At 34.3% G+C, this 16,894-nt stretch overlaps 1 protein-coding gene across 2 annotated transcripts in view; it reads left to right on the top strand.

The window, feature by feature from the left end:
- LOC135131485 (neuronal acetylcholine receptor subunit alpha-10-like) overlaps positions 1 to 16,894 on the top strand; it is a 189,190-nt gene that overhangs the window by 120,411 nt on the left and 51,885 nt on the right. For both annotated transcript variants that reach the window (XM_064059269.1, XM_064059260.1), the window contains exons 5-6: positions 10,528 to 10,744; positions 10,797 to 10,931. In XM_064059269.1, the coding sequence (XP_063915339.1) occupies positions 10,528 to 10,744; positions 10,797 to 10,931 (352 nt within the window). The remainder of the gene's footprint in view (positions 1 to 10,527; positions 10,745 to 10,796; positions 10,932 to 16,894) is intronic.

Below are 16,894 nucleotides of genomic sequence, written 5' to 3'. Positions count from 1 at the left end.
TCATATTCGAACTACGAAGTACCTACTTGCAAACATTGTATCTCCGCGGACACAAATTGAACATCTACGCGTTTTGTGAGCATTTAATCTAAAAATGAGCATCGGTGTGGCAAATGACTATTTGTCCTTATAAATAATAAATTAAATGTAATATATTTTTGTTTCCTTAAGAATACAAAGTTAACAAAGTTAGTTGAGTTACAAAAGTCTTTTTTGCTCCACGTTGGCCACCAACGAGCGATTTTCAAGATTTTTGTGAAACTTTGCTGGTTTTGAATTTGAATTTTCTGTCCTCGATAGTTGATGCTCAGCAAGAACCACGGGAAGGTCTGGAGCAGATCTCGCTAGGAAAGGAGAGGGCTAGGAATTGTTAATGAGGGATAGAACGTTATACAGTACAATACAACGGAAATACAATACAGGTACCTACAATCTAGCTACAATACGGAATACACTACAGATACAGATACAATTCAGATACAATACAAATGCAAAGTTAGTACCCAATACACCACCGGAAGAAATTGCACCAAAAATTGAGAATGTTGCAAAATGAAAACCCAAGCAAGCACACCGATGGAACTCGGGACGAAATCTATTGGTCGCAGCGCTCACACGCCCAAGGGAGAACGCAGCCGCATAAATCCAAGGTCGTCTTACCTCATTCTCAAAGAACGATGCAACCCAGCGTCTAAGGGCCAAAAGAACCCCCCCAGGCCAAAGCGTCTGACGACATGGAGAATTCAAACCCGGAACCAAAGAATGCACTGTTGCAAAATTAATACCCAAGCAAGCACACCGATGGAACTCGAAACGAAATCTATAGGTCGCGGCGCTCACACGCCCAAGGGAGAACGCAGCCGCATAGATACAGGGCCGATTGACCTCATCCTTTTAAGATGATGAACCTCATTTGTTTAGGATGATGACCCAGCGTCTAAGGGGCAACAGAACTCCCCAGGCCAGAGCGTCTGACGACATGGAGAATTCAGTCCCGGAACCAAAGAATGCACTGTTGCAAAATTAAAACCCAAGCAAATGCACCATGAAAACAAAGCATTTGCACCACTGGAGCTAAATTGGCAAGACCCAAGTTAAGTTAGTAACACATACAATATACAGTACAAAGTACTTCAATTACAAAAGTTACAATATACAAATTTCTCCACGTTTGCCACCAAAGAGCGATGACTTTGCTCGCTCGTTGCTGTTGCCCAGCAAGAACCAAACAATACGAGGAGGTCTGGAGTGCGTCTTGCCATTAAAAGAGAGGACTAAGGTTTGATAGCATGGGTGAAGGACACCGTATTTTGTAAATTTGGACGCCGTACTTTAAAAATGATGAATACGGTATTTTGTGAATTATGAACGCAGTACTTTGTATATTCTAAAGGCGTACTTTATCAGTCCTGAATGCATGTTATTATTAACAACATATTTAAAAAAAAATCGGGCATTTTTGGAAAAATATCCACTTTCCTTCGTGTTCACAGCACTTAACACAAAACATTTTCGCTAATATTTATTAACAATAAATTAGAAATTCGCGAACACGTGCTACTTTTAACCCAAAACGAAGCTCCAATGTTGCTGCTACCAGACCGGAATCAAAACTGAACAGAAAGGATCGAAAATGTGACCTTTTATCAGGTAGCTCACGTGACAGTGACATCATCGTACGTCACGATGAGATTGCAAAAATTATTTTTCATATTTTAGATCAGAAATTGTACATTTTCGGGGTTAATTTAACAACGTTTAAACAAACTAATTTGTTTTTACTAACCTCGTGGTCTTAGGAAAACGGATTTCGGTTTAATTATCATATATTGATAGTTATCATATTTAAACATTATGAATTATATCAATTATGTTTAAATTTTATTTAATTATATCGCGAAAATGTATAGCTTTGACCCACCAAATTCAATCGTTTCGAAAATTTATCCAAAATGTAAACATTGTCGACCAAACGAATCACGGAATCCGATAAATTAAAACTGAAGTCGTACTTACCCTGTTTTCGGTCCTTTTCGGAAAAATATCCATTTTCGTTCGTGTTCACAGCACTAACACAACATATTTTTCGTAATATGTATTAATAATAAACTAGAAATTCGCTAAAACGCTCCACTTTTACGCCGAAATGAAGCGACGATCTTGCCGCCATCAAACAGAAATTAAAACTGAACACAAAGGACCGAAACACGTGACCTTTATACAAGTAGCTCAGGTGACATTGACGTCATCGTACGTCACGATGAGATTGCAAAATTTATTTTTCATATTTTGGCCGGGAAAATGCACATTTTCGGGGATAATTTAACATTGTTTAAACAAATTGATTTGTTTTTAATAATTTCGGGCTTGTAGGACAACGGGTTTCGGTTTAATTATCATACATTGATGCTTATCATATTTAAACATTATAAATGATATTAATTATGATTAAAATTTATTTATTTATGTCGTGAAAATGTATAGCTTTGATCAACCGATTTCAATCGTTTCGAAAATTTTCCCAAAATTTAAATATTGTCGAGTGAACGAATCACGGAATCCGATAAATTAAAACTGAACTGGAACTTACCCTATTTTCGGTCCTTTTCGAAAAAATATCCATTTTCGTTCGTGTTCACAGTACTACTACAACACATTTTCACTAATAATTAAATATATAAATTAGAAATTCGTGAAAAGAGCCCTACTTTTAAGCCAAAACGGACTCTGATGTTGCTGCGACCAAACCGAAATCAAAACTAAACGCAGAGGACCGAAAAATGTGACCTTTTATCAGGTGGCTCACGTGACAGTGGCGTCATCGTACGTCACGATGAGATTGCAAAAATTATTTTTCATATTTTCGCTCAGAAATTGTACATATTCTGGGCTAATTTAACAATGTTTAAACAAACTAATTTGTTTTTGCTAATCTCGTGTTCTTAGGAAATTGGTTTTCGGTTTAATTATCACATATTAATAGTTATCATATTTAAACATTATGAATTATATTAATTATGTCATTTCTGCAACTCTTGACTTATTTTCTAAAATAAATTGGCTGATCCATACATTTTTTTGTCACTGTAAAAGCAAATCTAAAAAATATGAATGCAATGATAAATTTACGAAAATATACTGATGATATTTTGCACATTTTAGATAGGATTTATTCGGCAAAATCTTGAGATGATGTCATCAAGTTTTTGGGCTTGATAAACAGATATATTTTAATTAAAAACGTACCATGTCAAACAGTAACTTCAAAACGTCTACAATAAATCTAAAAATTTAGTTTTGCAATTCTTGATTCAATCAATAAAATAAACTGACTCAGTGATTAATTTTTTTTGAGACACCCCCTATAAGCAAAACTAAAAAATATGAATGGAATGATAAATCACAAGTATAGTCTCATCCTATTTTGGATATTTTAAAAAGGATTCATTTGGCAAAATTTTGGGCTGACGTCATCAATTTTTTGGAGGAAGTAAGTATTATTTTGAATAAAAATGTATTATGCTTATCAGATGTTTAAAACATCTGCAAGATTTCAAAGCATTCGGTTTGCAGATTCAAAATTAAGTTGTAGGTGAAACGAAGTTCATGGGGTCAGCTAGTAACGGATATAATATGATTATGAATATTCATTTGACATATAAGTGACACTATGGTGTTAACCTAAATATTTACCACATGGCTAAATCCAGTAATCACTCTCTAAATTTGTACTGATCAAATTAAGAACGGGTCACTCCATTTTCTCGAAATTTTCAAAGAAGCGGGATTAGTTGGACTGTACTTCAAGGGCGAGGGAAGTTCTATGAAAATAACCTTCAACCTTTTTTTTTTAATTGTTTATCTAGGGTAACTCAAAAAATCAATGAACAAGTCAGTTTATTTTATTTATTAAATCAGGAACGGCTCATTCCGTTTTCTCAAAAATTTAGGAATACTATGTTGTTATTATTCGTATTACACTGCACCAATCCCAGTTGATATACGTGTCCTTGCCAAAATGTCGATGACGTGACCACAAAATTGTGTAATGGAAACACTTCTTACACATAGAATGTTTCTACCTTTACAGTAAGATTACATACATAACATTATGTTTACTTACAGGGGTTATCACAAAAAAATAAAATTCACAAAATTAGATCTTATAACTTTTTGAAAAACTGGATTTGTTATACTGTTCTTCAGGAGCGAGAGAAGTTCTATCTAAATAAACTTCGACCAATTTTTTGAGTATCAAACAAGTGTTCAGCTTTCGTAAAAGTATCCACTTTTAACAAGTAAATAAGAATGAAATTGAATCAATGCACTTCACTCTGTATTAATTAATTAACGATTTTAAATAATCCACCTGGTATTTGTTAAGGGAGACGTATTCCAAAAAGCTAGTGGTTCGTCTCCAATGAAAAGTACTTTCGTTCGTAGTCGAAATTTAATTAAAATTTACAAATATTTGACCATGAAGTAAAAAGGGGGCACACTAAATAAACAAATTTTTTTTACGGAAAGCAACCGCTCGAACAGCAGTTATTATTTGCATATAAATATTTACTATTACATTAAAAACTTTATATTTTTTCCAGTTACCTATGAAAGTGTATTTATATTCTTATTAGTTTAAAACATATGATATAATTTAAAGTTTACCTGATATTACCTATTTAGTTATTTCATAAAACTGGAACGTATTTTTTTTTTTTTTTTTTAGTAAAAAACAATACGGTCGATAATATTGACCTCAATGCTTTATTTTATTCAAAACATAATATATCGTACATGATATGCTTGGAAATTTGTATGATACTGTTATCCGTCGGGAACGAGAAGGAGTCAGCCAATTCAGCGAGTCCAGTCAGCAAGTCGAATCGAGTGAACCGCGGAGTTATTCTGTACCTACATAATCGCTGTAATAGTTAGTCGTGTATTTCGAGTTATTAAGAAAATAAATTGTTGAGTTTAACCCACGCCGATTTTAATCACCCGTACATCGTAACAATACATTAAATCTGGAAATTTACAACAGTGATACACTATTCCCGGGAATCAAACTTTCATTTGCATGTAGAATCCTAGTAAATATAAAAAATCACTAATTTCAACACACCTATAAGTGTTCATAAATTACTCAAGGGGCTCTTTCCCGTACAGTGGTGGCGGCACATTACGTAAAAGTTGCTTAGATAAAATATAATCTCTTGCAATCTTATGTTATAGACATACACAAAAGTATGATCTGCATAGAGCTGTGATGCAAATGTAATATCAAATTGTTTTTTACCTCCCGAGCGTAAGCCAAGGAAGTATTGTAATCGAGTCCATCGGATGAATGGCCACTTTTTTGTGATTAACACTATTACTGAATATACAATATAGGTATATTATTTTCATTTGAACTTTGAAGTATTCGTAAGCAACGAATGTGGGTTTTTCGGTTTTGAGGCATACGTCATTTGGAATAATTATAATCTAATTTTTTTCATAATCTAAAATAAAAGCTAGTACTTAAAAAAATAGAGTAATAAAATTAGATGTCCTGTGTGTTTTTATTTTTATAATACCTTTTATCCTTTTAACCATGATTTAAGAAATATCACTTTTTCAGCAACAGAATAATCCACTCAGAAATTCTCTCTGAGATAACGAGTGTTTGATATTTCATAATGTGTATTTACATAACGTTAATCCTAAAAATTGTGGTTTGTCAGAATGTGCTGAAAGTGGATTTGGTCATCTGACGGCTACATGAGTAAAATATGAGAATAATGCGTTATATGCAGTACCTCTTTTTTAATGTTGGCCCTAGGGATTTGCGTATTAAAAACTTTAGATCGTGTTAGTAAGTGTTTAGCAGGAATTTTTAGGTGAAATTTACAGCATTTTAGACTAAGCATTTTGTTACTCAATTTTAGTTTATCTTCTATAGTACAAAACAAAAGAATGAAAAAGTACTTTAAACGAGGCCATGACCAAATATAAAATAATTATTTGCATGCAACATGTAACAAATTTAATGTATATTTTTTTGTTATACTTAATTCCGTAATAACCAATAATAATAATAATAATAATAATAATAATGTTTATTCTAAACCAACAGACATAATGACTATACAGGTAACACAATAACACAAGTGATTAAAAAAAAAAACAATAATATTAATAAAAAGATATAACATAAATATATATAAACCAAAAACAAAAAAATTACTAAAATGACCTAATCAAATTATTGCTTATTGTTTCTTAACTTCGGCATGAGTTCTTAAGACCCAGTACACATACACATACATAGCGATAAAAGTTTCTTTCTAATGTTTTTACTACAGAAATCATGAAAAAATATATCGATGTCATAGTGCATTACACAATTATACAATCTAAGACTACTTACAAGGGGGCTGTTAAAATGCCGATAGGTGTTCGGTAATACATAATAGAATGTTATAGGAGATCTTACATTAATTCGAGGAACGCACATTTTAATTTCACTTAACAAGTTGGGGACTATCACTGCACCTTTTAAGATTTTTTGTAAGAATATTAAGTTAGAAACATTTCTTCTAGCACACAGGGGGGTCTCATTAACTAAATTTAGTAGAGCATTTTGGTCGCAGTGTCGTGGTGGATAACACTTGAACATTTTGAAATAAAGATATTTACAATATTTATGAAGAACATTTTCAAATAACATTACATATATATGTTGAAAGGGGTTCCATATAACAGCACAATATTCAAGCTTACACCTGACCAAACTGTGGAATAATGACCTTATAATGGAAATGTCATTGAAGTCTATAGTATTCCTTATAATAAATCCTAAGATTTTCATTGCATTTGTCACAATAGCCTCAAAATGCGGTATAAATGATAAAGTACAATCCATTATAACCCCTAGACCAGAAACACGATCAGATCTCTTAAGCATAGTACCATTTATGTTGTAATCAAAAACAAGCGTAACTACTTTCCTAGTGTAAGACATAATTAAGCATTTACCATTATTAATCGGAAGATGGTTATTTTTACAGTAGGAAGTAAATTTATCAATGTTTTGCTGCAACTTTTCGCAATCAGAAAGATCTTTTATAATATTGACAATTTTTAAATCATCCGCATAAATATAAAATTTGCAGTCTATATAGTTAACAACATCATTCAAGAACATGATAAAAAGGAGTGGACCAAGATTGGATCCTTGGGCAACACCATTGTGTACACTAAACAATTTTGATTTGTAACCACTGTATTCCACATACTGCTGTCTATCTAGTAACATCGACTTAATCACTTTTATTAAGTTTCCAGAAATACCAAAAGCATCCAACTTGCGAAGCAAAATACAATGATTAACCTTGTCGAAAGCTTTGGAGAGATCAGTGTACACAACGTCGACTTGGGACCTCTTATCCAAGGCTTGCGACACAAAATGTGTAAATTCATACAAATTTGTAGTGGTAGATTTACCTTTAAGGAATCCATGTTGTTCAACAATAATACCATTTCTTACATGAGAATACATAATGTCAGACAGGACAGACTCAAACAGCTTTGCAAAGTTGCATAAAAGAGCAATTGGTCTATAATTATCAATCTTATTCCTATCGCCAGACTTATGTACAGGACATAAACGCGATGACTTCCATATGGTAGGGTATGAACCAGTTTCTAATATTAAATTAAAAATATGACACAGGGGTACCAACAAACAAGAGATAGAATCCTTAATTATAAACGCAGGTACATCATCTGGGCCAGCAACGCAGTTGTTCTTTAATTTCTTCGCCGCCTTCAAAATTTGATCCGGATGAATGCAAAAGTTGTTTAACACAGTTGAATGCAAACAGCTGTATTCATTAACTAAAGATGGACAACACAATTTATCACAGTAGTCACAGACACCAAAAAAAAAACAATATCACAAGTGATGTCACAGACATGGTTAGCACTATCACATACAAAAACAGTCTCAAACTGTTGGGCAAATGCATTCACAATATCTTCAGGAGATGTAAGTGTTTTACCTTCATGAATCATGTGTCCCGGCACACTACTTCTCTTCTTTTTCATGTTGACAAACGACCAGAACTTTTTGGGATCATCCTTCATGATAGTTTCAGAGTGGCTAACAAAGTTAAGATATTCTTTTCGAATTTCTGTTTTGGCCAAGCGTCTAAGTTCTTTGAATTTGTCCAAATGATATAGAAATTTTGTTTTTTTATAACATTTCCAGTGCTTATTTTTTAAATTGACCACATCAATAACTGATTTTGTAAACCACATTGGATAATTCTTTCTTTTAGTTGTTGTTCTCTGCAGAGGCACATATATACTTATGCAGTAGATCATAAATGATGATATAAGTCTCTTTACATGCGGAATCAACATCAGTAATTTCTAAGATTCTTGACCAGTCAATAAGTGACAAGGTTAAGTAGAGTTCCATAAAGTTAGCTCTTCGAAAATTAAACTTCAAAGACTCAGAATTTCTGGGGAAGCGAATATTACATTGTTCATTAACACAAGAGATAATCATTTCCAAACAAGGATGGTGAGGATCTTCCGGGACCAGTGGGACAGAATGTTTACAAATATCAATGTTAAAGTGATCAGTTGTAAGAAGAACATCTAAGATTTTCCCATTATGATTTAGAATATTGTTGTGTTGTGTAAGATTATTTAGAGTACTAAAATGTCTATAAATATTAAGAAGTTGAGTTGATTTACTAGAAGTCATAACTTCAACGAGATCAGGAATGTTTAAATCACCAGCTAGTATTACTGATTAATGATTTTGTTTTGCACAATTCATGCTAGAGTTGTAAACTTGTTAACACAACCCAAAATTTTTAGCACGTAACCTTCGGCCATGGTTAAAAAGTGACTGTATATATGTATATTTGTATATATGTTTATATTCACGGATTATGCTGGATTTTTCAAAAAACATACACTTATTAAATTTGAAGTTAAAGTACAATTCTAAGGTCTACACATTGTTTTATACTGGATGATGCTGATTACATTAAAACAGTTAACACACTGCTCCTGCATAACATAATGTAAATCTCGACAAGGTTCAATAAACATCGTGATGTTTGCAGTATTACCAATGGCAGCTTATGTGATTAATTAATTTACTTTGCATAACTACTAATCGATAAAATGGGTTGTTACAATCCGAATTATTGTTTTAATTAAGTGTTACGTCCTTTTACCCACTCTCTCAGTAATAATTATTTATACAACTACCATATCCATCTTCATATGCTAGGTTTAAAACAGAAATTCCCAACTGTACGTGGAGATTTTTTATTTATTATTCCCACAGGGTATTTGTAACTATAGTTGTTCATTTTTAATGCCGGTAGATCCATTATTATTCATCAAAACAAAACTGAACAAAATTTTCGTCTGATTCGTAGGATGCTACATCGGATTCGGTTCCAACTTCTTTCGTTATTTACCAAACCTGTTTGATTCCTGCAAATTTTTATAAAATTCATTCGATGCTCCCGGAAATGTCAATAACACGTCAAAAGAATTTTCCGTAAGTATTTGAAGATGAAAGAGGATAAGTTTTGTGTTATTACAGTCCAACTGCTCGTCACTTTCCACAAACAACGGCTTCAGCCGGAGGCTCCGAAGTAAATCTTCATAATTACAGATTTAATCCTTAATCAACCCCCACTGCGAAGTTAAATAAATGTAGATTAGTTAGAAATCTGAACTGACGTTACAGTTGTGTAATAAATTCTAATTAATTGGTGATTACAATGCTTCTGTCAAAATATTTACTTGAGTGGGGGAGGAAATGTGGATAAGAAAACTTCCGCTTAATCGGAAAATTCCAGTTATTTTTTCCCAAAATAGAGGAAATTTTATTGGAGAAATAAAAACGCAACAAAACTGTAACAAATAAATATAGATTAATCTTCTAAAAATAGAACGTTGAATCTGAAGGAATTTAATGCGCTACGACTTGTATTTTATTTTAAACTTTCGACCCGTGTTGTAGAATACTAAATACCTGTACGTTTACTCAAGGGATGTATAGATGTGTTCACTTTTTCCTTTACATGTAAAGTACTAGCAAATATTTACAAACTTACGCCGTAAAATGTTCATTGATGTGCCAATAAAGTTTGTAAGTTGGAGTATGCTGACAATATCACCGACTTTTTTTTGCTTTATAAAAGAACGCAAATTTCCCCAGACGATTTCGGCTCGTTATTTTGAAACAAACAAAGCTTGTTTTTAGGTTTCAAGAAATTTTATTCTGATGAAAATGCTTTGACCATAGATAATGCAACTATATTAATCACTCTGTCAGTTCGTCATTTTTGTTATTCGAGAAGTTCTGAAAATATCATCAAGTCTAGATAAAAGGAAACTCTGGAAAACATTACCTATTTCCCTCCTTATATATTCACATCCTTTTAAAACATGTTTGTAAAACATTCATCTTTTATACATAATCACCATAATTGTATATATATTCTGTTATAGGTGGAATTGGCAAAGCAGACCGAAGAGGGTGATGTCAGCAACTATCAAGCTAACGGTGAATTCGACTTGATTAGTTTTTCCTCGACCAAACACGTCGAATTCTACTCTTGCTGTCCAGAACCATATCCTGATATTACGTATACGATTAAGTTGAAGAGGCGTCCATTATTTTACGTTTTTAACTTAATCTTACCCTGCATTCTAATCAATGGCATAGGTAATTTATCACTTTAGGGATAAACTCGGTGATCATTTCTATTTATTTTCAGCACTTTTGGTCTTTTATGTTCCTTCGGAGTCGGGTGAAAAGGTAACCCTTGGGATAAGTGCGTTGCTTTCAATGACAGTTTTTCTAATGACTATACGAGAAACTCTGCCACCAACTGAGAAAACCCCATTAATTAGTAAGTAAATTTTGTCCTTTCATTATCGCATTTTTAATGGATGATGTCAGCTGTTGCAAAAAATACATCAAAGTTTTTATGAAATATAGAAAAATTGACGATAGCTTTAAAAAAGCTCTAATTTTACTGTTGGAAAGATTAGCTTGGAACAGTTTTACGTGAGCGAACATAATTTCTCTAGCTTAAAGAGTTGTTTTTCAATGTGTTCTAAAATATAAACTTGTAGGAGCTAGTTCATGTTACTTCGCTTGCTGAACATTTATTAAACAAATATTAAATAGAGTTGCAAAATAAAGTTAACACATCTGCAAAAACTATTTTGGTATTTATGTATACGGTCGTTGAAGTATAATTCAGTTTCTTAAATAAATTTTGATAAAGGCTACTTTGATTATGGCACAAAACTCAGGCACGTAACCAAGGGGGGGCCTGGGGAGGCACAGGCCACCCCAGCAAAACCCTGTGCCACCCCTGGTGCCCCCTTAAATTAATTTTAAATTTTAAAAGTAAAGCAAATTCAGATTTCAGATCAACAGTAAATTTTAGCTATGAGTAATCTTATGTTCTTATCTTGTAATATAACTCTCTGAGTAAAGCGATACTGCTGTGAACAGTTTTGTCGATAACTTTTTTAAACAATTAGCTGATACAACTGATATACCTTTTACACACTATGCAGATTGGCACGATTTAAATGAATTCTGATGGTGTTAGTTAATTTCAACAATTTGCACCCCATTAAATTTATATACTAGTTGTGATCCAAGTAAAATGTTGATTTATACTAATGAAGACTTTTTTAAAGGCCCCCTTATTAGAAATTTGTGCCCGAGCTGGGCCCCTCCAGAATAAAAGACTGGTTACGTCCCTGCACAAGACCTATAACTGAAAACAATTTTGAATATTGAATGTGCTCATTAGTATGCAGCATTAAAAAACACTTTTGAAATAAATTGAAAAGGAATGTATAATTTATGCACAAAAAATGAAATCTTGCACTTGAATAATGTTATCAAATAATTTCTCTTTACGCAAATTTATACTTACTGAAAGCAGAAATGGAAGTAAATATCTTTCAGATATTATCAAAAAACAAAATTGATTCAAAGCACAAATTAATTGAGTTTTAGGTTAACTGTAAATTAGGTAATAAATGGGTAACTGTACAATTAAGAGACTAGAACAGAATCAACTTTCCCGTTCATTCTTAATCAATAATTAAGAATCCTTTTAATTTAAGATAATTTTTTTACCTCCGTGTTGAACGTGGATAAAATATTACAAAAAGATCCTTTACGTTTTCTTTTAGACGGAATAGCCTTAAATTTTTAACACACATTTGAAAAATGGTGTACATGTTATTCATCTTTGATTTTTGGATTAAATATCTGCCAATTCACAACATCAGAAAATTTATAAGCCCTTCTTTCTTCCTTCATGTGATTACTGCCTTTGATTATACCTCGAATTTAAACTTCAAACTTTATTTCATTTATTAAATTAAGGTGAGACAAGGACGCCATTTTTCTTTTGGTATTTAGGAATCTATTTATTGCTCTTCTGAGAAACTGTTTTTGTTTGATCTTTGTAGCCAATTTTTGTCTTGGTATGTATAAATTAAATGTAATTTATTTTATAAAAGATAAAACGAAAGTAAGAACCAGAAATATAAGCGAACGTACATAAAATACAAACGAAATACATATTTCTTGAAATTTTTTAACAAAGCAAAGGTTTACAAGAACATTTCAATAGAGTTATTTTTAACATCTGTGTTGCAATATTTTATGGGCAGAGAAACAAAAATATGCGTTCTGTTGTAGTACTAATAAAATTGACTCTTGTATTTTATTACTATATCTTTTCTCATTTATCTCTTGATAATATTGTGTGGGTGTTAAAAAATTGAAATATTGCAAAAAATATCAGGTTCATGTTTAAAAGATGAGATGTGTTTATTTCAAAATGTTTTTATAAACACTCTATACTATACTCTAAAGGTCAATTTTAATGGTACTATCAGAAACCGCATAACTTCAATCAATCAATGTTCATCTGTTCATAAAAATTTTACACAGATCACAGATGTTACCCTGTTGCGGTTTTTTATGAATCTATACTTTAGCAACATCACATCGATCATGTAATAATATAGATATTAACTACGTATTAAGAAGGATAATAGTATATAACGATACAAGGCCGAAAACGAGCAAGTAACGGACGCAGTTGAAGTTTGTAAACCGAGACGAAGCCGAGGTTTATAATCAACCGAGTTCGTTATTTGCGTTTCGGCCATGTGTCGTTCAATACTTTTCGCAATCCCATATGTATCCCTTGTAAATAAAAAAAATGTAGGTTTCGAAAAAAATTCAAATTCTAAAAAATAGCACGCCATATTTTGGGCTTCGTTACCATGGATCAGTTTATAAACAAGATATAGTTTTATAAGAACTCCATCAAAAATTGCTTAGTATTATAAAAGCGAAACAGCCATTGGACATTATACCCCTTAACGGCTGGCGGCCGTTATGGATGACTTTTCATTTGTCATTTGAGTTCTGTAAACTTGAAATAACACTATGGGATTACGAAAAGATTGTTTACTGGATGAACACAAAAGTTTGGAGATGCAGCGAGGTGGTGAATTTGTCTGAAACGAACGTTGACGTGATGCTCATACTATTTTGTGTACGACAGAGCTTTTTTCATCCAATTTGTAATGTTAACAGGAATTCACAACACATCAATGAAGCCGTTTTTTTTTTCAAAATTTGTTGTGATTTTACCTAAGCATACACCTTAGTGTTGAATACATGAATACTTACCGTTCACCTAGGCACTAAGTAATACTTATTGCTACTGTGGAAACATACCCGGTCCGGTGGATGATTAAAAATGCAATGGTCGTACAGAAAAATATGTGAGAACGTCCTGTTAGATCAACAAGTTTTACGTTGTGCCTCAAAACAGAACATTCTGTATAGTTGAAAATGTTTAATCGTAATTGATGGAACAAATAATTCAAACAACTTTTCAGTGACAAACAAATACCTAAAAAAAAAGAATGTTTGACATATGAAATACAAAACCCGACAAACAGCCTTAGACGATACTGAAATAACTTTGAAAAAAATAATGCAAATATGTACATTTGTATCTAGCACATTAATATGAATCGTCAAAATAAAATTAATAATCTAGGTAGTGACGCGACAGATCGATCAAGAAGGCGTAAAGTATAGTTATAAAATATAATAGGTATAAAAATATTAATTAATATGAAATATATTGGGGGAGTGGGCTATTTCTTTAGAACTTTTTCTTCTTTTTCTCGTTATAACTTTTGCAGTTTATTCATTTTCCCCAATAATACATGAAATATTTCAATATTCCCAACTGGATACAGCGGTCCCATCGTGCTGGAATAACTTTTTTAAGGCCTCCTTCAAAAAAGACTTGTGATGCTGCGACGCAATTCCGGTGACAGACAGTGACGGTCCAGATTTTCGCCGATAACGCGTGGGGGTGGCGTGCCTCGATGCCAAGCCTTGGGCCGACTAGCGCCGCTGAAACACGTCTGGTCGACCTAGGCTAATAAGACCACTTTCACGCCACAAGGAGGGAGCACCGGGGTTAGTCTAAAGCCGGAGACACGGATCTCCAAGTGATCTGGTGAGAGCTCACGAAAACAAGAAAGAAAACGGAGGAAAATTGTTAACAATAATCGGTTTTTTATCCCTTGCCACCAGCTATACGGCTAAAATAATCTTACGGTTAAAAATAATCTTAAATAATTAAAAATCGATTTTACAAAATAAAAAAAAAAAAGAATAAAACGCCCGGCACGGTCGTTCCCTCTTGGACGGCGACTTCCTTTGGGACGGGCTGCTCCTGGTCCTGGAGGCGACCCGGAAGGGGAGCGCGGTGGTGGAACGCGACGCGTACTCAACGGTTTCGGCTTCTTGCGGTAACGGAAAAAAACGGTGACGGCGGTACGGTTTTTCGCTCGGGGGCGGCGATTCAAAAACGGTTCGAAAACAGGCAGATAACCCAAAACGATGCTTACGGAGGTCGGGGGGTCGGACCGCATAATCTGCCACACTTCCCAAAAACTTCCGAAAACTCTTCCAAAACCACAGCACGGGACAAGGCACTTCTTTTTCGGCGAAGACTTCAAGAAGCGATTCCATACACTGTATAACAAAACACTTAATTAATATTTCACAAAGCCAGACAAGCGAACTCGAATATTCGTTGTTGTTACGTGTATCTCACTCCCACGCCCTCTATACCTTTAATATTTCCCATCAGGGTTGCAGGCTCGCGAACTGCCGCACTTTAACCTTTTAATTAAGGATAGTTAGACCACTGGCCCTCACGCAGTCCACATAGTTCGCCACTTCTTTTTCAGTAGACATGTATTCTAACTCCTCACTTTGATAGATTTTATTTACAAATTGGGTATACATTCAGACATGCCAAGTCTGTCGAGTATATTATCAATGTGACTCTGAGTCATCACCACCCTGCTCGAATTCAACACCCAAGCAATATATTTACGTCACCTAAGTCTATGACATCGAAGTCTGTTACAGAGTCCAATGGACATCGGTAATTTTCCGCTCAGAATACAGATGACAATCGTGTCTTGCCCTTTGCCAACAAGATACAGGCAGGGATCTGAGTCAGTTGGTCGTGCGCCCAAACTCCGTAATAATTACCTCGTCCAATCTACGATTCTATCTTCTTCCAGCTTATCGTAGTCGCCCTTCTTCAGGAGACAGACTCTGTTCACCTTACGGTATACCTTGATCATCTTGTCAGCCTTTTGTTTCACCACATTATGGCAATCGGACTCAACTTAGAGATCCCAATCAATTAATCTTTGAAATCCTTGGGCATCTCGATGTAAACTTCCTCAAGTTCGTTGTTTAGATATGCAGTCGATACGTCGAAATGTATAATTCATATCCCATAAGTAGTCACTAGGGAGTCTATGAAACTGACCGCTGAAAATCGGGCAACCGAGGCAAGTATTTGAGAAAAATGAGCTCTGGGCGGAGGCGTTGCACTACGACTCGCTTTTCTTCACTCGAGTGTCGGATTTTAATTTAAATTTGTGTACAACGATCCTCTAACCGATACTTTCGTGCTCTTGGGGACGATCGACCAATATTTGAGCATCGTTCTTTAGAAGGGATGCCATTTCTAACACAATAATTTATAGTCCCGGTATTCATGTCCACATCGTTCAACGCTTTCCTTATCGGGATTTCAGAGAATAACCCAAATTCGCTCAATTCGATGTTAATCGACTCAAATCTCAGAACTTGATTAAACTCTTCTCTGGGTCGTCCCCTCTCTTCAGTTCTCACAATTCTAAAATGGCCAGGTTCTCTGGGTACCTGGATCCACACCTGGGGCTCGCCGTTGATAAATTCGTCTGCCATCTCTCCATCAATCTCGTTGTTTCCTTGTACGGAAACTACATCTTAATGCTCGCGTTCACCTTCGGAAATAGAAAGAGTGATATCAACGAACTTTTTAATAGTAGTCACTTCGTCGCGGCCTCTGTCTCACATTATCAGTATAGACTTCGAACGGCGTTTCGTCGTCCAAACTTTTTGTCGGCAGTCGGTTTCATGCATAGTTCGTGGTGTTAACCGCCACGACCCAGAATGAATCGGACAACCTGGCATCTAAGAGAAGACATCTCGCAATTTCCTGTAACGTCCGGTTCTTTCCTTCCTCTACACCACTACGTTTAAAGTTGTAGAGCATGGTGGTGCCTTAATTTTTCAGAAAAGCATCGAATTCGTCGCCCGGGTATTTACCTCCGTTGTCTGACTGAAGGCACTTAACTGCCTTGCTCTTTTGATTCTCCATGAACGCGGTAAAATCCTCCATCGCTTGAAGTGCGTAGCTTTTGTATTTCAAAAAACGAACTTCCATCCATTTTG

The sequence above is a fragment of the Zophobas morio genome, unplaced genomic scaffold (assembly GCF_036711695.1).
Source record: "Zophobas morio isolate AGI-343-1 ecotype UQ-CSIRO unplaced genomic scaffold, CSIRO_AGI_Zmor_V1 ptg000002l, whole genome shotgun sequence".
Classification (NCBI taxonomy): domain Eukaryota; kingdom Metazoa; phylum Arthropoda; class Insecta; order Coleoptera; family Tenebrionidae; genus Zophobas; species Zophobas morio.
The sequence above is the reverse complement of the archived record's forward strand: the minus strand, read 5'-3'. Positions and strand labels throughout refer to the sequence as shown.